Source organism: Protopterus annectens, chromosome 9.part0 (genome assembly GCF_019279795.1).
Source record: "Protopterus annectens isolate FY-2018-M chromosome 9.part0, PAN1.0, whole genome shotgun sequence".
Taxonomy (NCBI): domain Eukaryota; kingdom Metazoa; phylum Chordata; order Ceratodontiformes; family Protopteridae; genus Protopterus; species Protopterus annectens.
The window spans coordinates 639,265,492-639,292,532 of NC_056743.1; the positions used below are offsets into that span (position 1 = coordinate 639,265,492).

General features: G+C 42.0%; 1 protein-coding gene across 3 annotated transcripts in view; it reads right to left on the minus strand.

Moving 5' to 3' along the window:
• Nucleotides 1–27,041, minus strand: part of EHMT2 (euchromatic histone lysine methyltransferase 2) — a 1,701,692-nt gene that overhangs the window by 537,545 nt on the left and 1,137,106 nt on the right. For all 3 annotated transcript variants that reach the window (XM_044083219.1, XM_044083218.1, XM_044083217.1), the window contains 4 exons: nt 21,778–21,884; nt 20,591–20,713; nt 19,978–20,079; nt 17,917–18,021 (listed from right to left, as the gene is read on the minus strand). In XM_044083219.1, the coding sequence (XP_043939154.1) occupies nt 17,917–18,021; nt 19,978–20,079; nt 20,591–20,713; nt 21,778–21,884 (437 nt within the window). The remainder of the gene's footprint in view (nt 1–17,916; nt 18,022–19,977; nt 20,080–20,590; nt 20,714–21,777; nt 21,885–27,041) is intronic.

Below are 27,041 nucleotides of genomic sequence, written 5' to 3' on the forward strand. Positions count from 1 at the left end.
CACCTAGGACAAGTGGGTAAAAGGCAACTTAATGGCATTACTAATCTTCCACCAATACTGGGTACTGTGGCTTAGCTTTTTGATAGTCTCCCTTGGCAGTAAGCTTAGCCAGAATGTGTGTGCGCACGCATGGGCAAGTGTGCAACTGTTACCATTTGTAAACCTTAGAACTATGAATTCTATGAAACCTATGAATTCAGTAAATGCATAAATGATGTAATATCAACAAAATTACATTTTATTGGTTGTTAGTATTGCTCAACTGTTGGCATAAACATTTTTTGTTAACAAAGACATCTCTGAAGAAAATAAATGCATTTTTAATATGACGTCATCTCTGAAGGCAATAAAGCTACTTTTGCATATAAACAATTGTGGGTCACAAAAAATGTCCCTCCCTAACTCACTTGTGTCTCTTAGAATTGAATGCTTCAGTAAAGAAATTGACCTTACATAAGATAATCAAACTATAATGTCTCCATCGAATGGGGGATGAACTCCAGCCTCAGAATTGTGACAAGTGAGATCATGCATCATGTTTATACTAGTCATGCACAGCATGATAGCAGAACTAGGTTCTGTATTTGGTTTGAAGCAAACTGTTCATTGTGGACAAAGCCACTGATTTAAGTTTACTAAAATAATAATGACTCATTCATTGGGTGAAAATTCCATGCATTATGTTGGTGATCGTTACTCTGGTCTGCAGTCAGCACAGTTCTTCTGCTTGTAATTTTCTTGGATTATACAAATTTATATAAAGCAGATTTGTGTGCGTCTATCAGATTAACAGCAAATTTTAAAAACAAAATAAGTTAAGAAAACTGGATGGAGTTTTGTTGAAAAAGCTACCTGGTCTAAAATGTCACTGAATTTCACCAGCTTTAGAATTTTACATGATTTCTGTGAAAAATGGAGAAACAGCGGTTTTCAGTATGAACTCATAAAGACAAGTACGGTCTGAATCAATACAAAAATTTGTGAGAGGTAGCCCAACAGACAAGATTATATCAGTCTCTTAGTCAATAGGAGAAATCAGCATTACAAAACGTGTGCAAAATCGCTTCTATACACCTTGTTGAGTGAAACTGGAAAAAGATCTAGCAAAGGAGTTCAACTCACTGATATGGAACCCCTTACTCATCTTTTCCCCCATAGGAAATTACTGCCAGTGTAGTTTCTCAGTGTGCACTTGCAACTATTTACTTGTTTTCATAAATTACCTTTCTGCCTGTGTTGGTGCAACTGTGAAGTTACAAGTTCAGGGTGCCTGGGAGGACTTGTCATCAACAAAGGCATCGAAGGGGGATGCCCCCTTGCAAATAAAACAAAAACATATTGGTAGTTTTTTCTTAATGTTAAATTCCTGACCAGTTGTACCTAACAAGTACTTCAATTTCTCAGTAGGTTTTAACTTGGCAAGTTGTAGTGGAAGCATATAAAACCTCCAGATAACTGTCAGGCCATCAGGGATGAAACTCATCCTAGAGTATCAGCAGAAAACAAATTATACTTATGTTAAACTATTATGCCCAAGGATAGTACAGTTGTGTAAAATCTTGCCATAACAGTACATGTCCTTCTCGTCACTGTTGCAGTATTCTTTACAATAGGGATCCCCTGCCAAGGGTAGCCCAACATCCAGACAGTATACCAAAGCCTTTAGGTAGGCTGCAATGGGTACACCATACGTCACACATGCTTACCTGCACACGGCACATGAAGTACGGACACACCATCCTCAGAACTGAACAGTCCCAGTAGGAATGGCAGTCTAATAAATAGGTAACAAGTACATCCAGAAGGAGAAAAAGAACAGGGGCAGGAGGGAGGGAGCGAATACTGCAACAGTGTAGAGAAGGACATCGACTGTTATGGTAAGATTTTACACAACTGTTCTATGCCCTTCCATATCACTGTTGCAATATTCTTTACAACAGGGAAAGTACAACAGCTTAGACGAAATTTGGGAGGAGGAAGGGCCAGCAGAACCCTCAAGAATGCCATGAAGAATGGCCCTCCCAAAACAGACTCTGGCTCTAGAAACCATATCTAATTTATAGTGCTTCGCAAAAGTAAGCACAGAAGTCCAAACAGATGCCTTAAGAATAGAATTCGTATCCAAACCCTTGAAAAAAGCAAAAGAAGCCACAGCCCTGGTAGAATGAGCCTTAAAAGAAAGAGGAATGCTCTTCCTATGAAAGGAATAACAAAAGGAAATAGCTTTAGATATCCAAGAGGTAATAATTTGCTTGAAAACAGCCACAACTAAAGACCTAAGGTGAAAGGAAAGAAAAAGCTACTCGGATTTACAAACGGCTTTAGTTTTATGCAAATAATACCCAAGCTGTCTACACAAATCCAGGGTGTGAAGAACCTTCTCACTAGCAGACTGTGGAGAAGAGTAGGAAAAAGAAGAAACTGATTAAGAGACAACTCATTAACTGCCTTGGGCATAAAAGGAGGATTAGTATGAAGAGACACCCAGTCTTTATAAATAGAGAGAGAAAAAAAGAAAAGGAGAGAGACCAGATGGCTTAGTGGTTAAGGTCTTCGCCTCCAATGCACAAGGTTTGATCCTGACCTCCGACTAATGCCTGTTTGGAGTTTGCATGTTCTTTCTGTGTCTCCGTGGGGTTTCTCCCATGTTCGAAAAACATGCTGAGTGTTTCCATCTCAAACTCACCAATGAATGGAGCTGTGGGCAGCAGCACAGACTCTACATGGTGCCCAAAGGGGGGAAGAGTTGTAAAAAGACCAACCGCTTTGGGCATCTACTGTGGTGCGCAGTATCCTCAAGATAGGAGAACACGGATCACAAACTGCGTGCTGTGGCAGGGCTAGCCACTCGATGGTGTAAAATATGGCTCTAGGTGATTCGGTCATGTTGACTGTCGCCAAAAAATGGGCATGGGTAGTTACCGGTGATAAGTGGGTTGAGGACCCGGCCTACTGTCTGACCCACGCCAGGGACCCATGCTAACGGTGGGAGGGGTATATGTGCCCCTATTGGCCAGTGTGTGCCTGCCATAAAAGCCCAGCAGCCCTGGGTCAATAGGCTACTGGCTGGCCGGTGTCTAGTTGCCCAGCCTGGGTTACCTGGGATAGCTCTGTTGAGTGAAAGCTGGACATAAAACCAACCAACCTGCCAAACATGAACTAAGAATTGCTACGCTTAATGTAGGTTCACTGACAGGACGCAGCTTAGAAGTGGATGACATGATGATACTGAGGAGGCTGGACATCCTATGTATCCAAGAGACGAGATGGAACGGCAGTGCAACAAAGCCACTTGGCTTGGGATCCAGACTCTACTACTCAGGTGGTGGACAGGCTAGAAATGGTGTAGGATTTGTAGTGAGACAGAGTCTTCAGAAGTCAGTGAGGGATATCATCAGAATTAATGACAGACTCATGGCAATCGGACTCCAGTGTAATGATAGGACAGCATTCATAATTTCAGCCTATGCCCCACAGCAGGGTTGTGATAGTGAGGAAAAGAGTGCATTCAGACAGCAGTTGCAGGACCTACTAGATAAAGCAGGACAACATGAATTGGTGTTGATAATGGGTGACTTAAATGCACATATTGGGACAGACAGAACAGGATATGAAGACTGCCTGGGTCCACATGGGTGGAGCAATAGGAATAAAGAAGGAGAAGCCATTCTAGACTTCTGTCTGGCAAATGGCTTGATAGTAGCCAACACATGGTTCAGAAAGAGAGACAGTCACAAGATCACATACAAGAGTAGCCAACATGCAACTCAGGTAGACTTCCTCCTAGTAAGGAAAAGGCACTGGGGTAGAATCCATGATTGCAAAGTCATCCCCAGTGAAACAGTCGGTTCACAGCATAAACCAGTGGTTGCCACAATCAGCTGCAAGCAGTGGTCAGAGAAGGCTCTAAGGTCAACAGAGACCAGACTGAAGACCTGGAAGTTGACTGGAGAGAAAGTACAGCAGTTCAAGGAATTACTCAGGGCTCTAGCACCCCAAGAGGAGGAGGAAATAGGTGGAGTTGAAGAAGAGTGGCAGCGCCTAAAAACAGCAGTGTTAGGACTACAGAAAAGATATGTGGCCGAGCCAGGTATGGAAATAAGGTACATAAGGAAAGCTGGTGGTGGAATGCAGAAGTGCAGGGAGTAATCAAAAGAAAGAAGGAGTGCAGGAAGAAGTGGGAGATTGAAAAGACTAACCAAGCTTGGAAGGACTACTGGTTGGCTAAAAAAAAACTAAGAAAGAAGTTGCAATAGCAAAGAATAGGGCATCAGAGGCACTCTATCCTCTATCAGCTTCTGGAAAGTGACTCAGTAAGGGGCACAAAGAAACTATACCAGGTTGCAAGGCAAAGACAGAAAGATAAAGAAGATAGTCAGACACCCTTCATAAGAGATTCCAGCAACAACCTGCTTACCAGCCCACAGGACATCAAAGGCAGATGGAAGGAGTATTTCCAGCAGCTTCTGAATGAAGAAACCCCCACAGAAGCGGTACTGCCCCAGAAACAGCCTACAATGAGAGTAGAAGAGGAGCCCAGCTTAGAAGAAGTAAGAGCAGCACTAAGGAAAATGAAGTCGGGGAAAGCAGCAGGCTCAGATGAGGTCACAGCAGATATGATAAAGATGCTGGGTGAGCTAGGGGAGAAATGGCTCCTGAGAGTACTAATTGCAGTGTGGAGAGAAAGGCATAATCCAGATGACTGGAGAATAAGCATACTCGTGCCAGTGTACAAGAACAAAGGGGACATCCACAACTGTGGACAGTACAGAGGCATCAAACTCCTACCACATTGCATGAAAGTTCTGGAGAGGGTGATTGATAAACGGATATGCAGAATAGTAGAATGTAAGATGGGAGATGAACAGTTTGGATTCAGATCAGGATGCAGCACAACTGACCCGATGTTTGCATTGAGACAGATACTTGAGAAGAAACTAGAGAAGAGGAGAGAGTCAAACTGGGCTTTCCTAGACTTGGAGAAAGCGTATGACAAGGTCCCAAGATAGCTGATCTGGGCAGTACTGCGGTGGTTTGAAGTCCCAGAAACATTGGTAGAATTAGTACAGGCTATGTACAAGGACCCAGTGATTCAAGTACGAACAGTGTTTGGCCTCACTGAGGGGTTCCCAGTGGGAGTGGGTGTACACTAGGGTTCAGTTCTGAGCCCACTGCTGTTCATACTGGTAATGGACTACATCAGCAAACATGTTGGAGGGGTCAGAGCAACAAAGCTGCTGTATGCAGACGATGTGGCAGTATAGGCAGACTCTGATCTAGAACTTCAGCAAAGGATAGGAGAATGTAATGCAAATCTGAAGGCACATGGGATGAAACTAAGCACAGACAAGACAGTGGTAATGTCAGCAGATTGGGGAAATCAGAAGAAGCTGAGAATAGAGATAGATGGGAAGATAGTGGAACAGGTACACAGCTTCAAGTATCTGGGAGGGGTGGTTGAGGAGAAGGGTAGTCTGAATGAAGAGGTCAAAGCTAGAATCAGAGGGGCTGCAGCCAACTGGCATAGAGTATCAGGTGTAGTATATGACAGAAGAATGCCAAAGAAGCTGAAAAGTAAGGTGTACAAGACAGTGGTGCGACCAGTACTACTGTATGGTACAGAAACCTGGGCAGTAAATGCAGAACAGTTGAAGAAGCTAGAGGTGATGGAAATGAAGTGCCTGAGAAAGGTGGTAGGATGCACACTCCGGGACAGGCGAAGAAATGACATAAGAGCAGAAGCCAAAGTAGCTCCAGTTGCAGAAAAGATCAAAGAAAACAGATTACGATGGTATGGGCACATGTGTAGAAAAGCAGAAGACAATCTGGTGAGGGAGATTTGGGACAGACAGGAAGAAGGTAAGAGGAAGCGAAGACATCCAGCAAAGAGGTGGATGGATTGTGTGAAAGAAGATCTGCGACAGTCAGGCATGAGTGTTGAAGAAGGCAGGAGTGTGGCACTGAATCGAGAGAGTTGGCGACAGTTAATACGATACCCTGACCCCATGTAAATGGGAAAAAGGGGATGATGATGATGGAGAAAAAAAAAGGGAACAGTCATACGGGCTTGCAGCTCAAACACCTCTCTGGCAGAGGTTAGGACAAAAAGTAGACCAGTCTTCCAAGAACAATGCTGTAAGGAAGCTGAAGCAGCAAGCTCAAAAGCAGCCCAAGTCAATTTTTCCAAAACAAAATGAAGGTCTCAGGAAGGAATAGGCTTCCTGGGAGGTCTACTGTGAAGGATGCCTTTAAGAAACTGTTTGACCTTGAATCTAGAAGCCAAAGGGTGAGTTAAAGGCAGACAAGCAGAAACAGCTGACAGGTGGGCTTTAACTGAAAAAAAGGCCAACCCAGCTTTGAGCAATAACACATAAATGAGAGAGAACCAAACATCCACAGTTAGTGGCTCCAGGTTACGAGAAAGACACCAGACAGAATATATTTTCCATTTCCATTTCCATAAATACTTTCTGGTAGTGGGTTTTCTGGCCTCCTGCAGAACCTGAAGCAAGTCCTCAGAAAAAAAAGGTGTTTAAAAGGGATCAAAAGCCTATTAACCCAAAATGTCAGGTGAAGAGTGGACAGGTGGGGATGGATGACAGACCCCTTGTCATGTGTAAGTAGGTGAATCCTGTGAAGTAACTTGTGATGACTGCCCTTGGCCAAATGCAGAAGAGGGAATCAATGGTGTCTGGGCCAAAAGGGAGTCAGCAAGATTTTGGGAGCATCCTGCTCTATCCTGAACATGACCTTCGGTATGACAGGAAGGAGAGGGAAGGCATAAAGAAACACCCCTCTTTCCAAGACAAGAAAGGGTTTCCACCTTCCAGACAGGAGAAAGTACAGCTGTGTAAGAACTTACTGTAATGGTAGATGTCCTTCTCTTCACTGTTGCAGTATTCCTTACAATAGGCATCCCCTGCCACGGGGTAGCCCGACGTCCAGCCAGTATACCAAAGCCTTCAGGTTGCCTAAGGTACGCCGTACGTCACATGTATGTTCCCCACGCACTGCGTAGGGCATAAAGGTGAAGTCCAGACATACCATCCTCAGAAATGAGAGCCCTAGTAGGAACACCAGCCCAAGGGGTAGAGAGGTAAAAAGTACATCCAAAGGAGAAAAGAACCAGGGGGAACGAGCAAAGGAGTAAAGACTGCAACAGTGAAGAGAAGGACATCTACAGTTGTGTTAAGCTCTTACACAACTGTGCTATGTCCTTACATTTCATTGTTGCAGTATTCCTTACAACAGGGAGAGTGCAAAGCTCAGGAAGAAGAATGCAAGAAGAAAGGACCAGCATTGCCCTCTAGGAACCCAAAAAGAATTGCTCTGGCAAAGCCAGCTCTAGCTCTGGATATCACATCCAACTTACAGTACTCTGTAAATATAAGTAGAGAAGTCCAAGTAGCTGCCTCAAGAACAGAATTAGTATCCAAACCCTTGAGAAAAGTACCAGACGAAGCCACAGCCCTAGTAGAATGAGCCTTAACACAAGAAGAAAGGCTTTTGCCATTAAAAGAACATCCAAAAGAAATGGCTTTAGGTATCCAAGAAGAAATAGTTTGCTTGGAAACAGACAATCCTAAAGACCTAGGATGAAAAGAAACAAAACGCTGATCAGATTTATGAAAAGCGTTAATATAATCCAAATAAAATTGGAGTGCACATCCAAAGTGTGCAGCACCTTCTCACTAGCAGACTGTGGAGAAGTGAAAAAAGTAGGCAAATGAACAGACCGATTAAGAGCAACTCACTCACCACTTTTGGCATAAAAGAAGAACTAGTACAAAGGGACACCCTGTCCTTTTGGAAAACCAAAAGAGGATGACAAGCCATAAGGGCTTGAAGCTCAGACACCTGTCTAGCAGAGATTATGCCAACAAAAGAAGTGTGTTCCAAGAACAACGCTGCACATAAGCTATAGCTGCAGGCTCAAAAGGAGTCTGGGTCAATTTCTCCAAAAAAAATTAAGATCTCAGGGAAGAGGTGCAGGCTTCCTGGAAGATCTAATATGAAGGACACCTTTAAGAAACTGCTTAGCCTAAAATCTAGAAGCTAAAGGGGAAGATAAAGGTGGATAAGCAGAAACAGCTGATGAGTGGGACTTAACAGAAGAATAAACCCACCCAGCATTGAGCAATTCACACAAACAAGACAGAACCAAAGAAACATTCAGAGAAAGTGGATCCAGGTTATGACAAAGGCACCAAACAGAAAACCTCTTCCATTTGGATAAGGAGGACTTCCTAGCTGTGGGCTTCCTGGTATCCTGTAGGACCCTAAGCATGCCCTCAGAAAAAAGATGTCTGTATGGAATCAAAATCCTATCACCCAGAGTGTCAGCTGAAGAGTGGACAGGTGATGATGTATGAGAAATCCCTTGTCTTGTGACAGAAGCCCACTCTGTGAGGTCACTTGTGATGACTGCCCTTGGCTAAATGTAGAAGGGGAAACAATGCTGTCTGGACCAAAAAGGAGTCACCAGCAAGATTTTGGGAGCATCTTATTGTACTCTGAATAGGACTTTTGCAATGAGGGGAAGAAAGGCATAAAGAAACATCCCCTTATAGGAAAAAGAGAGGGTGTCCACCTTCCAGACCAGAGGACCTGGGACTCTGGTACAAAAAAACAGGAAGATGCCTGTTCAGAGGGGAGGCAAGCAGATCTACTTGAGGAGTACCCCACTGGTGGACAATATCCAGAAATACATCTCTGTGAAGCATCCACTCATGGGATTGTGTTAAGGACCTGCTCAGAGAGTCTGACACAATGTTCTGACCTAAGGGAATATAAACTGCCTGAAGAGTCACACGATACTGGATAGTTAGGTCACACACTAGAAGAGCCAACCAGCATAGGAAGTAAGACCTTGCACCCCCCCCCCCCTGCTTGTTGTCATACCACATCACGGTGGTATTTTCTGTAAACACCTCAAGAAGCCCTGTGCAGAATAGAAGGTGAAATGTTTGAAGAGCCAGCAGAAGAGCTCTCATCTCTGAGACTGATGTGGTCTTTCCTTTGTTGACGTGACCAAAGATTCTGCACCTTTAGACAGCCGAGGAATGCTCCCCATCCCATGTCTGAAGCATCTGTGAACAGCTCCTGAGAGGGAAGAAGGGGTTGAAAGGGGAGTCCTGGATTGAGTGTCAATTTCCGAATCCACCACTGAAATTCCAGCTTGCGGCATGGAAGAGGAGGATCTAACTCTGGGGGATGAGAATACTGAAGCCAAACTGATTTCAGAAACCAATGAAGTTTTCTCATGTGGAGTTTAGCAAAAGGGAGCACAGGAATGGTGGACGCCATAAACCCTGGAGCTCTCAAAAACTCCCTGGCTGTTTTAAAGGCCAGAGGAAGAAGGAAATGAAAGAAATAAAATGTGAGTTAAGGCCTTGGAAGAAGGCAGGGATGCCAGCATTGGAATAATCTGGATCCTCCACCCCAAAAATACATGATCCTGTGAAGGAGTCATAAAGGACTTTTGGAAATGTATAGTGAACACCAGACTTCTCAGGAGGGAAATGGCAAAGTGAAGATTCTGCATTAAAATCTCTGGAGAGGATGCCTGAAACAGGAGATCGTCTAAGGAGGGAAAACTTATATACCCCTTAGCCTGAAAAAACAATCACAGGAGCCAGGTATTTGGGGAGCAGTAGAAAGGCCAAAGGACAAAGCAGAGAACTGAAAATGCCAGGAAGAAACAGAGAAACATTAAAAACTTCCGGAAAAAGGGATGATTAGGAATGTGAAGATAAGCATCCTTGAGGTCCAGGACACTACAAAAGCCTGAGGAAGCAGCAGAGGGAACAAAGTCCAAGGGACAACATCCGAAAGGAAGGAACCTTCAGAAAAGTAGTAAGACAGGTCTAGAATGAGTCTCTTTTCTGGGAACCAAAAACATTCTGGAGTAAAACCAGTTTCCCCTTTGAGAAAATGGAACTTCCTGAATAGCTCCCAGAGTCAAAAGATCCTGAAGCACTCTAGAAAGAAGGTCAACTGTTCTTGAGAAGATGTAAAATGCCCGTGAAAGGGGAAAGATTTCCAGACCATACAATACTCTATGCGGATAATGGACAGAACTATCCCAAGTAATATTTAAGCAAACTGGAAGGGAAAGGGAAAGACTGACAGAAAGAGGACATGGCTGAGAAGAAAATGATAGACAGCATCTGGTTCGTCAGAGAAAAGGAGATTTCTTTCACAAGAGACTGGGTAACTTTAGCAGGAGGAGCCCTTTTATGCACTTTTTACCCTTGGGAGGAGGGCAAGACTCCCTATGTGGAAAGGCTGGCTTTCTTCGAAATCTAGCCTCAGGAGAAACAAAAACATGTTTAAGTTCTTGTAAAGCTCTACCCTTATCCTGAAGGGACTGGCACGGATTAGGCTACGCTCTTCTAACAAGATACTGATTCAAACTTCCCTATCTAATAACTCAGCAGGTGACTCCACATTCTCCAACTCAGTTGGCAAAATATGGAACCAACTACCTCAAGACCTCACTACCACAACCTCACTCCCATTATTTAAAGCTAAACTAAAACTTTTCCTTTCCAATCACTGGCTATGCTCTTGTAACAACCCTGACTAACCGTTTTTTTCTTTCAGCCATCTGCTTCTTTCATCCCCTCACTTCTTTTCTCATTTCCAGCTCACCTGAGTTCCCTTTTCATAAGTGTCCCTGTGACTCTTTCTTAAAATAGAAATATATCTATTTTTTTCTCAACTTCTTACAATGCCGCAATACACTACCCTAGTTGTTTATTTAACTTGACTTTTTGTCTCCTACTAAGCCTCATACTGAACTCTATTGCTTATGCTTATATAACTTGTAGCAGGTTTAATGTATGTTCTATAGTATTGTATAATGTATGTTCTATAGTATTGTATAATTTTGTGTTCCTGCACTGTGTGACATTTTTAACTTGTTTTAGTAGATTGTAGTGGAGCTTTTCTCCTCGGGCCTCCACTGAAAATGGACATGTATCCAGTTGGACTAGCCCGGTTAACAAATGTAAAATAAATAAAATAAATAAATAAAATCAGCAGCAGCTGCACCAAATAATTGTTTGTTATCCAGAGGAGCATCCAGCAACAAAGAGGAGATGAGAAGTCTACGCTTGTCAAAACTTTTTTAGATGATAAAAGAATGTCATTTAGTCTTGATAAAGGTGCAAAAGCAACCTCCAAAACAGGAAAGCTGCAACACCAAGAAAACATCAGTTTGGGACAAGAATGTGATGCAAAAGAACCTGAGCAAGAGGGAACGTACAAATATTTGGGAATTGAATGATTGACAATAAAACATGAACAAATGCGAATAAAACTTAGCAATATTTAGATACGTCACCAGTACATGTAACTCTGCATGAATTGCAGGAAGAGTTATTACTGGGCGCATTGTGGGTGCTGAGAACACCACCTCTGGCTGACATCAAAGATGGAAACAATACTAATTTCACTGAACTTTAATCGTATTTTGACTTAGGAATGGGGTCCATTCCAGTAAGGTATTAGAAACCCAAAAGACTTGGAGAAATTAAAGAAAAAAACTTGCAATCCATCAGGTTTCAGGGGGTAGGGGACTGAGAACCTGGAGCCTGACACACAGTAGAAAAGACATCCAACAAAGCAGCCAAAACAGAAGGGACAGCAGAAGGTCTGTGAGAATCCATTTCCAAAAGCTTGTAATACCTCTTCTGTACCTCAGAAACCAGGGCACAATCCCATTTAAAAAATTTCATCATCCTGGAAATTGTCTCTCCAAAGGAAATCTCCTCAAAAGGAGTGTCAGGACTAGTGGACTCCTCCCCCTCAGAACCACAGTCTAAAGAAGGAAACTAGGATGAATAAAGCAAGGGATTCCTCATTTGAAATCACCTCTACCTCACAGGAATCCTGTTCCCTAGACCTTTTAAGAGGAGTAGAGGACCAAGGTGGAGCAGGAACAAAAACTCCTTAAGGAAGTTTCAAAGCCATAAGGGCACTAAACAAACCCTGAGCAAAATTCTGCCATTCAATTTGAGGGTCCTCTGGGGTATGAGAAACATGCTTTGTGTTTTGTCTCCTTTTAAAAGGGACATTGTCACTGTAAAACATAGGAGGTTCAGATACCAAACAACATTCCACAATTGCAGTCGGAGCTTCATCAGAGTTTGGTTAGAGAGGAACACCCCTAGGCCCATTGGTAATTATCAGCAACGGCTCCCCCTGAAATATCCAAAGTAGACATCTACAAGGTTTCCATGGAAGTGCACAAAGCCTAATCCGTGCCAGTCTCTGAATTGGTCACGGCAGAGTAATCCAGCTGAGAAACCGGATGATCCTCTGAGCTTTCATCAGCTTCAAGAGAAATGTCCGTCAGGGGCAGAAGAATCTGACCGAGCTTTCTTGGTTGTCTTCTTTGCAGACAGCTGACCCTCGGGCCAGAAGATCCTTCCATATGGTCTTTAGCCAACAACTTAAGATGTTGGTTTTCTAAATAAATCACCAAGGAAGAGAGCTGACTATGCAATGTCTTAGGAACAAAAGCCTGGCATACAGTACAAGATGTATGATCGTGGGAAACACATAAGCAAAATAAACACTGCTCATGACTATCTTTATGAGGAATATGTCTCCCACACTGTCATTTCCCCTTTCTGGATGACATGAAACCAACAACCAAACAATAAGAAAGAAGAGAAGAAAAAATCCCAGTGGGGCACTTATCTGAAAGCAGCTTGGTAACCAGCAGACAAATAAGCTTTCAGACTGATTATCAAAAATGGCATTCAGACTGGCGGCAAAGAAGTTCTAAGGTTGATATGTCTGGACATCACCTTTATGGCCTATGGTGTGCGCAAGGAAGCATACATGTGACGTACAGGGTACCCATTACAATCTAAAGGCTTTGGTATACTGGTCGGCCGGATGCCAGGCTACCCTTGGCAGGGGATCCCTATTGTAAAGGATACTGCAAGTGATACGGAAAAGCATATATGCATACACATTCCTTTACATGGGTAAGTAAATTTTTCTTCTGAGGATCTCTCAGGAACTTTTACTTATTGAGGCCAGAATTCCTACAAGTGTGTAACCCAATGTCCGCAACACACAGTTCTGAACAACTTGCTCAGAAATAGGATTGCACATTTAAAAACCGTTATAGCTATGAAGGCAGCATCAGAGAATTCTGAATACATTTGCAAGGACAACACAGAGGTATAAGCTAGCTATTTCTGTACCCAGTACAATCCCCAGATATTGCATACCCCCAACTTCATGATGAAGACCAAAAAAAGCTCCTTTTCCTCTCCTTTTTAAACTATTTGCTGCATTTTTGAATGCTGGTATGCACTGAAGATCGATTACCTAACACACTTTTCACCCATCGTGATTGCCCCCCTTCAGTCCACCCTAGCTAATTCCCTATTTTATAGATGTGAGGTGTACTACAGAAAAAATATGAGACTGAGACTATAAACTAATTGTCTGGCTTAACATTACCTATCTGGGGTTGGTAGAGGGGGAGTAAGACAGACAGAAAAAAAAGTCAGTCATGTACTGTTGACTGGGGGAAGGAGATATTTTCTTGGTCATAAGGGGAGGACATACAGACAAACCACAGCAGGCAGTGGGTGATATAATGTTCCTTCTGTGCAGTTATTTAGAATTGCACAATTGTTTTGCATAAGCAAGGTACAAAGCACAATATACAGCCTTGTTTTCAGATCACGTTTTAGTGCATTTTAGCTTGTTATGAAGGGATCACTTTATTTAGCACAGTGATGTGTTGTCCTTAAGATATTTAAGACTTTACTTTCAGTTCAGACACAAACATGTCTAAGTACAACCATGCTGCAATCCAGATTCTGATGTTCACCATGGGTTAAAGTTCACCATGGGATGGATCAGTCCTCATTTAACCACATGTGGCTTACACGTTTGAAGAGTCATACTGGGAGATTCAAGTGACTGTGCTCCAAGGATGGGGAAAACAGTGGACTACCCATGTACTGAATTTATAGGTTCTGTAACCAGCCTAGAATGAAGTAGATAAAGGAGCTGCTACAGTTTGCAAGAAAGCAGCATTTATAGAAGAATGGTAATGTTAACAGTACAACAGAGACACTGTATATGATGGCACTAGCCATATTTTATACTGATGGCCTGCTATTCTTAAATTGTACAGTCACTGTTAGCTCCCCAACTACACGAGTACTGCATCCACCATTGCAATGATCACTTTAGTATTTTGCAATTTACATACTTGTAAGACTGGAATACACACCTGCAAAGAGTTATGCAAACATGAATGTTACATTCCTATGGGTATAGTGCTAAGCATGACATGTCTTTTTTTATCATAGTCAATCAAAGAATACTAGTTTGCTATCAGTTTGAACAGTTCTCTAATAGAATTGAGAGAATCATAATACAGCTCATCAGTAATGCCATGGGGACTTAATTCTGTTAAATATTAAACAGTATGGATCTGCTAAAGGGAGACCTTGCCTTCTGAATCTTGTAGTATTCACTGAAGAGATAATGGCAGTAACTGATAAAGGACTGCTAGTGCATACTATTTACCTTAAATTGGTTAAAGCACTCAGCACTATCCCACATAAGGGAATAATTGTCAACATAATAGTACTAAATGTCAAATGTAAACAAATGGGTAAAGCAATGGGAAAGCAACAAGAGATAAGTAAAGATTTTGGGGTGGGGTATCAGTTACGTCTGTCTCAAAGAACTGTATTCAGGGTGCACTTCTTTTTGGACTATTCTTCTCAGACACAGAAGCTAGAACTGGGCTATGTATAACTAAATATATGGATGACTGCAAACCGAGTAACAGAATTACTAGTGTATGAGAAATGCACGTGGTGCAACAGTAATGACCTTTTACTGTCAAATACAGCATTGTGAAACTTGGCAAAAAAACAACATACATTTTGATATCAGAACAAATCATAACAGTGAATAATTTAAACTTTTACCACTGCATATCCACCAAAGTTAGGAAAGCATCCTCTGCAGACCATACAATTCTAAAAGTCATATCTAATCACGGAATGAAGACCACTGTACTACTTTATCTCTCAATGATGTAACCCACTACTGAAGACAATAAAACATTTTTTGCAGCCTTTGAACAAGCCACCTAAAAGAACTTGGGTACAATGATTCCCTACCAGGAAAAAACAAAAAAAATCACAGGGATGGAAATTAGCTGTTTAGAAAAGCCATGTGTACTTTAAAATGAAGAACAGGGCGATCCTACTGAAAAAAGATCCAACAATTAAGGAAGCACCAGGAGTAAGCAGACTCTTTTTTTTTTTTGAGCACCGGATAGTAAATCTTCGCTATTTTTGCCAGACAGGATTTGTGTGCTTCATTTCCTGGCCTCCTTCATGATTTTCAGCATGTCCTCAGACAAAAGGCATGAGAAAACAATCCGTGTAAGATCATCTAGACAGCCAGTCTGAGCCCTTGCAGTCTCAAGTGTCATGGCACACAACTTCTACATAAGTAAGTTTATGCTCAGCAGTATGTTGAATGGTGGCTCCTTTGCCAGTTGCACCACTATGGAAAACCTCTACTACCAGGGCCAGTACGGAGGGGTCCCTAAAACCATCCTTAGTCTCCCCATCCTCATCTTTTGCAGCAAATGTAGTGTTTCAAGAACCAATAAGCAAATTATTTTACAACTGGTAAGCAAGCAAGGAGGAATCAATCACACACTGGAAGGCAGACTGAAGAATCCACCTTTGGAAACCCAAGTCAGACCCAATGCCTATATAGAAGTACTTGTGTTGAGCCTACGATCAACATAAGTGAAAACCTATGTTAAATATGAAGCCTCTTCCACAAATCACTTACTGTTTAGATGACTAAAGATATAGACACAAGTAATGAACTTCTTGCAATACCTGTTACATGGAGAAATGAATGGGAGAAAAAAGTAGAAACCATATAGACTTTTAAAGGCAGACAAGGCCTGAGCTTTTGATCACTTACCTTAAACATGCTTGCAACATACCATATGTCTTTATAATAGTGTCAAAAACTCTAAGATATTAGCATTTCATGACACTCCTATTCTTTATGCAAGACAGGAAACAGGGAAAAAGGCACAGAGCTCTGAAAGGCAGTGAAAGCAAAGTATTAGCAATTCACTGGTAAGGATGGCAGCTAGGGACATCATACACTGTTTAAATCAGAAAAAGCAGAAGTACCTGATGCTCCCAGTTCTTTTGGAGCAGAGGGATAAATCTCCATTACAGCTCAGTCAACATAGCCCTGCTTAATACCTTGGACAACTGATGACGTTGGTGGGAAGCATGGGCATCTTGGGGGAAGGATGGGACACAGCCAGAGATATACTATTCAAGTCCCTTGAAGAGGGTGCTGAGATGCAAATATGTGGTCGATGGCTGGGTGTTAGGCTCACCAAGCAGGATAGCCTTCAAATGTGGGAGTGTGGGAACATGCACTCATGTAAGGAAGGCACTGTGGAATTCCACAGTGATGCAGCTTGTACACCTTCTGATCTAGGACATATTTAGGCCAATACAACCACTCCTATAACCAGGATGCCAACACAAGATTAAAAAATACCCTCATTGTAACCTGAATGAAGGGTCTCAATGGACAGCTCTCACTTCAGTACCAGGTAAAGTCCCCAGGAAACACAATAAATGAGCCTTACCTGATTGGGAGCACTATGGTCAACAGGCATCAGAACAAAAAGCAAATTCCTTTCTGCATCACATGCAGAAGCTTTCCTGTAACAATTACAATGACAGCAAAAAGTATACAAATGGCAAATATCACTCTGGGGAGTGCAGCAGAAAGCAAAACTTTCGTCCCAGGTGTAAAGAATGCAGGTGTGGCATCTTCAAACAAAACTTTCCAGAGGAACAACAGAAGTATAAAACTACTGGCTAAAGCCACTTCAGATGCTCTCAAGACACAGGGAGAAAGGGAACACAATACTACACTTCAGAGTACAGAGGTGCTGCCTCCTCAAAAAATGTGGTGTGAAGGTTATTACCCAAAATAAAACAGGACAGCAAGAAGAAAATATGAAGTATATTTTTCATCGAAGTGGGTGGATGAACCAACTTTCCTAAGAGCTGCTGGCATCAGAAAAGGTAGCAGAACTGAAGAAACCATGGAGTACATTAAGATAGTTTCAAGTGAATACATTGGTATTGATTTATGGCTGCAGCTTATTCACTGTGTAAAAAAAAAATAAAACATAGCAGGTAGGTCAAATGTATACTTATCTTCCAAACTTGGATGAAACTAAAACCACTCTGAAACAAATGGTGATAATGCTTTGTAAGAAAAAACATTCTGCCTCCCCCTTGCGGCAACCATCAATCTCAAGCGCACACATAACTAACACTCTTCCAACATCCTGGCTGGTTTTATCCCAAAATCAATTTGGTAGTTAACTTTAAAGAAAACATGCTGTACTTCCCACAGGCACATAAAAACATGATTTCAGACACTTTGTTTTAATCCACAAGCTGAAGAAACATGTGACAAAGGGGTGCAATACTTTTTAAGGAGAAGCAACCTGAAAGGTTATGTAACTTTACATTTAATTTTTACACTACAAAGCTTGTAGATAATGCCCATTTAATTCAGGCACTGCAATGGAGAACATACAGACAAAACAGTACTGGTAAGAGGCAGTGGTGATAAAATGTGCAGACCAATTACCTTTGAAACACTTTTACAGTACTACATTAAGAATGAAGGATAGCATGTGAAAATCTACAAAATCATTCTCCCATGCCATGCACAAATTTCTATTTATGTTTTAAAACAACCACATGGAAAAAGATCACTTCAATTTCTTAAAGCTGACAGTTTACTACAAGGGCTAACACCCTTCATTCAAATGTACTGGAGTACTTCACTCACATTGTCACGCAAGGTAACGTCTGCTCCTCTTGCCAGCAATTCTTTAATAATATCTAAGTGCTTGTGCTCTGCTGCCCATATAACAGGGGTCCAGCCTCCACTGTCCTGTTTTAATAGTGGGAAGAAGAAAAGTAGAAACATTTTTTTTAGAATTAACAAAATTTATCTAACACTACATTTTTTAATCACTTTATTTCTACTACCAGACAATCATCAGCCCCCTACTGGCCAATCAGTTCATTTGTTCACTGTCATTGGAGGGTAGGGGATTGACCAGGAGAGGTCATCAAATTAACAGCTATCAAGGCTGATGTGCAGCCCTAATGTCACTTCATGCACTTGGTAACAGCAAGTCCAACGGGGATGTGCAATGGACTGGCCACAAATAACTTACCCTAACCCTCTCACTTCTGCAAAGGGTGCCACCTTCTTGCAGCCCTGTCCTCCTCTGAAACATGGGAAATGTTTTCCTCATTTTACACTGAAAAAAATCACAGTACCCTGTGTGCCCAAAAAGTGCATGCCTCCCTCTTCACTCCACCCTATACCCCGAAAAAAGTGAACAGGTCACATCCCTTCACTCCTATCCTTTTCCTGTAGAGTTCTTCCACTACTGTGGCTGCTAAACAAACTCAAACTGCCTAGATCTCAATTTAGTGTTCCATCCTTCAGCCACAGATCCACGCTGCTCATGAAATAAGAAAACATTTTTCTCAATAATTTTTTAAACTAGCTTAATTTCCTGGTCAATTAGTCATTGTTTTAACAGTGCAACTTCTGGCCTGGACTGCATTCTAAAGTACCCAAGTTAGAGTAATAAGCACAGCTGATGGAGAAGCCAGACGTGGAGAGATTGCAGTGAGTGCAGACAACTTTCTTATCTTAGGAAGAAATAGTCTGTCATATCTCCTGCAGAAGTACCATCTGGAGGACCCAAGTGCAGCTTTAAACATTACTGGACTCTGGGTGATGAATTGACAAATAATGTTTCAACAGCAGCATCCATACATCACTGATGTGTAGAATTACACAGCCATACAGACTTGATCTAATGGGCACTGCTAGTCATTACATGGGGGGGGGGGGGATCAAGCACATAAAAAAAAAACATTACTTTGCAGAGACACAGCCAAATCCACAGTTCTAACCTCTCTTCTGTGACAAAAGATCACAAGGTGAATGGGGATGGGAGGCTGTGAATATGAGGGCACCAAAAAGTATTTTAAAAATCCTTATCACCTTCATTAATGCAGCCATGACCACACCTAAGCCTAATTTCTGTTACCTCAAGTAAGTCACATCATTTCTTTTTTTGTTTCATGTGTTTCTACTTCTGCACAAACATGGGAAGAGGCAGGACAAAAGCTACTTAATTTCAGCTCCTTGCATCACCATCAGGGGTACACCTCATAAGATGCACCACTTCATCAAACTCTCTTGCCTGAAGCATTCAACGCTATAAGAGAGTACCTTTTGGGGAGTTTTGTGGCATACAAGTAGAAATCCTGCAATACCACATCTGATCTTACATCAGCATTTTAAGAAGATAAATTTTATATCATCTGACAACCAGGAGTCAATATGCTTTCACTTTTTCTCTGTATTTCTCACATAAAGGGATGGCTGATATACCTCCATGCCAATTCAACATTTAACAACCCTAACATCCTATAAAAGGTCAATCTAGTGGGCCATCTAAATACGCGTCTACAAATAATACATATTTTAACACTCAAAGTCTGAAACAATTACACCATTCATATACATGGGTTGCTATTTGAACCTTTCTCACCTGTTGCTGATCTAAATTGAAATGCAGCTTTATCATGCAAGCTGATTATACAGTAACTTACACTAAACAGGCAAGCAACAAAATGTCACTAAACTATGTATTTCTCTTGTGTGGTTTGGCAGTCAAATCTCTTACACCCCTTCTCACCCCAAAAAAGGCAGCTGATCATAACTCTCTTATGTCGGATGCATGAGTCTTTCACTAATACTTCTGACTATAAAGATGGTGGAAGAATCCCAAGACATAGACTGTTACAGCAACAATATTACCTGTGCATTCACATCCACCAACCCTGTGGAAAGCAGAAGCTGCAAGATGGGCAGGTTCCCGTTTTTGGCTGCATGGTGAAGGCATGTTGAGCCATCCTCCTCCTAAACAATAAGAAACTGTGTTAACGCACCTCATCCAACCACAGGACAACTTCAAATCTGCCTCATATATAAGGATACAAACAGAATTGTTAGATTACATTAAAATAGAACAATTTATTTTTTCACCTTTCCTTGCATCTTAGTCAGACCTTTCACATTTTCTCTAAATCCTCTGTACAGATATCATGGCTTATCTGTTTACCATTTTAGTACACTTTAATGATTGACAATTTTGTTAATGCGCACATCAACAGTCGCTTCACTTCTATCTTACAGTGGTCAATTACTGAAGTTGTACAACCTACAACTCTTGCCAACTTATGTGAATACCTTTAACAAAGAACTGCAGTTGTACAGCTCAGCACAATCAAATCAAGTAAGGTGTGCAAAACAGATATTACCCATCACTCCCAACCCACAAAAAATCTGGTAATTTCTCCAACAACATTCATTCAGTTATGAGTCAACCCCTCCCCCTAACTAGCCTACAAATCATACAAAGTGGACTCACCTTGTGATAGACACATGCACCATGATCCACCAGGTACTTAGCCAGTTCATAATGGTTGTTAACAACAGCTTCAATCAGTGGTGTACGGAAAGATTTATCTCTGACATTTACACTGGCACCTGCCTGTACCAAGAGAGTCAATAGAAACACCATCAATAAATGATAAGATAACAAATAATACCAAGGTTCAATTAATGGACTGGGTACCTGTATCAACTGGCCAGGGAGGATGGAAGTGAGTGGCTTTGGATGGTTTACCCACTCTGGAGGATAGAGGTGGCTCTGGTTGACCACAGGGTGACAACTAGCAGTAGCACTAGGTATTACACCACATGGAGTTCAAACCTGCACTCTCACTGTAGGAAGCCAAGAGCTTGGTGTTCCCAAAAGGAGAGGGTACGCCACCTACTAAGATCAGTAAGCTGGCCTGCTTCTTACTATTCAATGCTCATCTGAGAACAGAGGACCAACTGGACAGCCAGGGACTCAAAGACCGAATGGGATACAGGGCTCTCACCTTACACATGAATGCCTGACTCCCCAGAATTAATGCGCTGAATGACTAAGAGGAGGAGCCATCAGGTGAGGTCCTTGAAGAAGCAAAATTAATAAATAAACCTGCCCAGGTGTCCAGAGTTTAACTGGCTTGAACACTTAATAGTGAAAACAGAGAGGACAGAGGTGCCTCCAACTTGGAGATACTGATGGGGTTCATCTGTACCTAGGATGCACACCTTAAATGCAGGCACAATCTCTGCAGTGGAGACTAGGAAGACTGTGTGTAGATGTCCTGGTAAGGGGGGCCAAGATAGTCTGCTGGCTTACACACACATTCAGAAGTGAGAGGCAGTTCACTGAATTTCCTTAGGTAAATCAAGCAAGCACACAGTGGCCAAGAGTTCATAAGTGAAAATTCCAGATGGGTTGCAGGCATGAAAATGTATACAATCAGTTCTCAGCAACTGGGTGAAAACAGATGATGTATAGCAGGAGTTTGACAGTCAGCATTTCAGTGGCCGGGGTGGTGGTTACAAAATTACAAAGTAGGTAAAGCGACACAGCAAGTACAAAATTAAAGCAGCACTACAGAGAACACTCATTCCAAATTTTAAGCAAGTAAGCCATTTTGTAATTCTGCTTCTTTCAATACTTCTTGCAACCCCAAGTATACCACAAACAATGATTACCTGCACTAGTACATGACAGATATCTAGAAATCCACCTTGTGCTGCAGCATGAAGAGGAGACCTCCGACTTTGGTGGTCACTCTGAAATCCTGTACTTAAGCCATCCACTGTAAAACAAAGTCATAAGGATCCATGTATCAAACATTTGCTTTAAGGCATGCACTCCAGAGTCATCATTTAATGCCATCAAAAGGAAATTGCACATTGAGTTTCCACCCTAAATGCATGTTCCAAGCCTCCCACCTCCCTTACACTGTCTTCATCCCAACCCACAACACATACACAGACATGAGTGAAGTAAACAAAATGGAAAATGGGTAGCAATGTGGCACAGGGTTTAGATCGCTGCCTCTAAGCTGCACTGTCTAGGATTCAGTTATAACCTCTGTTACTAACCAGTGTGGAACTGCCATGTTTTCCTTTTGTCTGGGAGTTACTTCCAAGTACTCCACTTACCTCCCAAAAATATGCAAACATTCAAGTTTACCGATCTCACCCCCCCCCCACACCCCCAACACACACAGACAGAGTACAGAAGACGCAAACTGTGAATCTGGCTTGCACTGTCTCTGGATTGTCTATTAAATGAACATTTGTCTAAACTGGGTTTAGTCAACAGCTTTTTTGTCAACAGAATTTACTTGACAGGAAAGCTGACAACTTTTTATGCGAGATCACTGTAACACCAGGGTTGGGGAATGTGCCCTTTCCTTAGTATGACACAGTCTCAGAAATGGTATACACATAACTGATTCACGTATTTTGCATACATCCTTGTGCCCAAGGATGTAACTGAAAAGGGTCTATGGATCAAGCCCACTTAGTAATGAAGAACATCACAGCACTGCCACAAACCAGAGGAATCTGAGACAGTAAGACAAAATGAATTCTTATATAGATGCTAAAATACATACCAAAATGCAAGACCTTGAAGTGGGACAATTAACGTTACTTTAACAAGAGGGCCAAAACAACCTATTTACTTCTTTACCATCCACAACCCTATAAGGTTATAAAGTCCAAGGGTCCCATAACCACCATTAAGCTGACATAACTTGACAAGGCACTGCTGTCACTGCAAATATGATTTTGAAGGGAAGCAAACACCTGGGCTTGGCATATGCCACAAAGATAGGAGCATATCTGAACTAGACTCTCTCTGATCTTTTAATACTTACAGGCAGTCCCTGGGTTACGGACATATGACATGCGGACATCCCATAGATATAAACAGGCTGCTGCAATGTCGGAAATAAATTTTTTTAAGTTGCCCAAATCTGTGTGTGTGAGGGAGATTGGGAGAGTGACAGCAATGTGTGAATGCATGTATGAATGAGGAAGTGACTGTGTGTGTGAGAGATTGGGAGAGAGTGACAGCAATGTGTGAGTCAATGCATGTATGAATGAGGAAGTGACTGTGTGTGAGAGATTGGGAGAGAGTGAGAGCGATGTGCGAGTCAACGCATGTATGAATGAGGAAGTGACTTGTGTGTGTGAGAGACAGAATGAAGAGTGAAAGTAAGCGAGCGATCCCCTGGCAGCAGTTAAGAGGTGGGTTCAGAGGATGATACTAGGCTACTGGCCTGGAGGCCCTTGTAAGCCTAGCCAAGAATTTTGCCCATGTTCCCTCAAAGTCAGCACCTGTTTCCCCTGTCCAGCAGGGACACAGGTGGGATCCCAGGGGTATATTTTCTGTTTCCCATCGAGTTGTCCAGATTCCTCTTAAAGAGAGCTAGAGAGGTACTCTACTTGACATGGAGAGTGAGACTATCCGACAGACAGGGGGAGTCTTTGGGACACAAATCTATCCCACCAACAAGTTCTATTAATGTCACAGACCAGGTTAAGGCCTTGCATGCGGAGTGCACGAGTGGAGTTTGTCTTACAGATAGGCAGCAACTCCATCAAGGCTGGGTCTGAAATGGCCTTGTATGGCAGACACAGGTCACCTCTGAGCAGTCTGTATGAAACTGAGTACAGGGACAGGGCTTTTAGCCTATCTGTATAGGATAGGTGTTTTGAGACCCTGGATTTTCCTGGTCAGGAACCTCTGTGGTCTCTCCAACTGCTGCATGTGCTTGTCAAGGTACATGCCAAAGAGGGCATTGTACTCGATTAATGGATCAGATAAGGGAGGAATACGGGGATGTTATGACCTCCTTGTTCCTGGATGAAATACCCTTACTTATGAGGTGACCCTGTAGAAAGCCTTCTGTACAATGGAGGCAACGTGGTGGTCAAAAGGCAGGTTGCTATCAACCTGGGTGCCCAAGTCCCTCACGACTGACTGCATGCTTAGTACATTATTAATGTGATAATTAGTGGGGATGACATTTCCCCAAAGGGAATAATGATGCATTTCTTGGCATTCAGTTTGATGCCATGCTTCTAGCACCAGTCATTAGTTTGGGTAAGGCCTTCTTGGAAGATGTTCACATCACTAGGGGAATTTAAGACAACACACAGCTTGCAGTCATGTGCAAACTTGTTTAGCCACAGACCATTGCACCTCAGAAAAGTATACCCCAAACAGTAGAGACCCCAATACTGACCCCTGGGGTACACCACTCGTTACGGGTCTACTACTAGAGGTGGCTTCTCCTACTTAAATGAGTGGGTTCTATCAGTGAGCGAGTTAACTACCCATCTGGTAACATATGGGTTGATGCCTAGCTGGGAAAGGTTCATCTATTATGCCCAAGTGGGGAATAGTGTCAAAGGCTTTGGCTAGGTCAAGGTAAGTGGTGTGCACCATCTTCCCCTTGTCCATGGATGGTTGCATAAGGGGAGGGGGCTAGCTATGGAATAGGTGAAGTAGGATTGTGTACGTGTGTGTTGCGAGATGCATCTCTACCTCTTAGAGCAAGAAATCTGGACAAAACCATAAATAAAAGTGGGACAAATGAACAAAAATAAGGACAATTTTAAAATATTGCTCTTACAAACTTAGAAAGTTGATAGAACAACAGGTTTTGTACTAGCATGAATTTTCTGAAGGGTATGAATTCTGAAACTCAAATACCTGTCATTATGTTCTAATTAGTCTTTAATGATTTGCTAGACAACCACACTTTTACGAAAAATGGACCAAAAATGAGGCATAAATCTGAACATTCCACAAAAATCTGTACAGTTGAGAGGCATTGTGTGTGTGTGTGTGTGTGTGTGCGCGTGTGTGCATGTGTGTGAGAAAAAGTCCTCATAAGCACTGCATTTCATAACAAGATGCCTTAAACCAGTATGTTGATAGAACGTAAGGAAGCATAGCTCATAAGAAGTAAGGAAGCCTAGCTACAGAACACAGTATTATGTTTAAGATTTTTTTTATTTGGAAGTGTTTCTAAAATGTATTATATCCAAAGAAAAATAAAATAAACACTAGACCGAGGCAAACATTCATGTCACCCAGCCTTGAATCTTGAAAAATACATTCAATAACTGGTTCATTTTGCAATCAGACCCAGAGATAGCTAGGAATGTAGGCCAGAGGCCAAGGTATTGTTATAAAAATAAAAAAAAAATCTCAAAAGGTTACTTTGTCAACCAAAGAAGTCCAAGGAGATGATTTATGATCTTAATAAATGTGGGCAATGCAGTGTCTGTGATGTTTTGAGTTTTGTACATCCTATAACAAATAGGAAGTATGAATTTAAAGTTAAGGCAAACTGCAAAAAAAATGAATTTGGTATACCTGGCTGTGTGTTTAGCTTGCCCTTCCTTCTATGTAGGCATGACCACTCACTCACAGAGAGAAGATCAGAGAGAATTTGGCTGTCATCAGAAATAATGAAGGGGTGGGAGGCTGGCATAATGATTAAGGTATTTGCCTTATAAACCAAAGGTGCAAGGTTTGATTCTCACATGGGGTAATTGGCTAGGCTTAAAATGGCCCACAAAGGCAATTAGCCTAGTACTAATCTATGAGTCTATGAAGCAGATAGAAGTGCTCTAGCCAAACATGCTATCTGTGCAGGGGGGAATGCATCAGTTCCAATTTAAAGTTATTAAATGTATCTTTCAAGATTCAAGGCTGGGTGACATGAAAAATAAACTGGGATTGAGAGAGTTAAAATGGATTACTGAGCTACAGACAGAAAAAGAACCAGGGCTCAATGATGAAACATCAATTAAGCCCTATCTAAAAACAAGACGTTTATAAAATCTGCTTATATTGTTCATGTTTTATTAAAAACTCTGTACTTGTTTTGTGTATAAACCTATTGATTTTTACTTCACTGATGAAATGTCAGTTTGTGTATTAAGTTGTTGGGGTTAGTAAGCTGTAGTATGTTTCTGGCTAGATACCTATTAATATGCTGTCTCTAACGTGAGTGCTGAATAGATGTAATCAATTAATTAACAGCAATTTGGTAGAGCTTTTGAAGTATATAAAGTGGGTTTAGCTTATGTTGTTTCATTCATGGTCTGAATCATCATCTGTGATGTGAAAGCGCTAACCGTATTAAAGTTTTTATATTATTTTTGCTGTGTTTCTCCCTCTGATTCATTTTGCTGAAGAAAATTTATTCGTTGGTGTGAGAGGGAGTTAAATTCAGAGTGGCTACGCTATTGTCTTTCATTGTTATGGTAAGATTTTACACAACTTCTATATCCTTCTTTTCCAATGTCGCAGTATTCTACATGTGGGTGAGTGCCAAAGCTCACTGTGAATTGGGTGGTGGTCTGGAAGAAGTTTTCAGGAATCCGTATAGCCCTGGCAAACCCCTCCCTAGAGATATGGTCCAGCTCGTAATGCTTAGTGAATGTGCACTGACGGATTGTGTTGGTGTCTAGCCCCTTAAAGAAGGATCCAGAAGAGGCCATTGCTCTGGTGGAGTGGGCTTTAATATTGCCCTGCAAGGTTTTCCCATGGTTAAAGTAACAGAAGGAAATGGCCCTGGAGATCCAAGCCGAAATGGTCTGTTTGGTCACTGCTTTCTCCAGGGCTCTGGGGTGGAAGAAGACAAACAGCTGGTCAGATTTCATAATGGACTTGGTTTTATGTAGATAAAACCTAAGCTGTCTGTGGACATCCAGGGAATGAAGTATTCTCTCTCACTACCCCCCCCCCTGCAGATTGGGGAAAAATGTGGGCAGGTGTATAGCCTGGTTCAAAGATAGGTTATTCACTACCTTGGGCGAGAAAGACGGGTTACTCTTGAGAGTAACCCTGTCAAGGTGGAAGACTACAAAAGGTGGTGTAGCCATTAAAGGTTGTAGCTCTGAGACCCTCCTGACTGAGGTCAGAGCCACCAATAAAACAC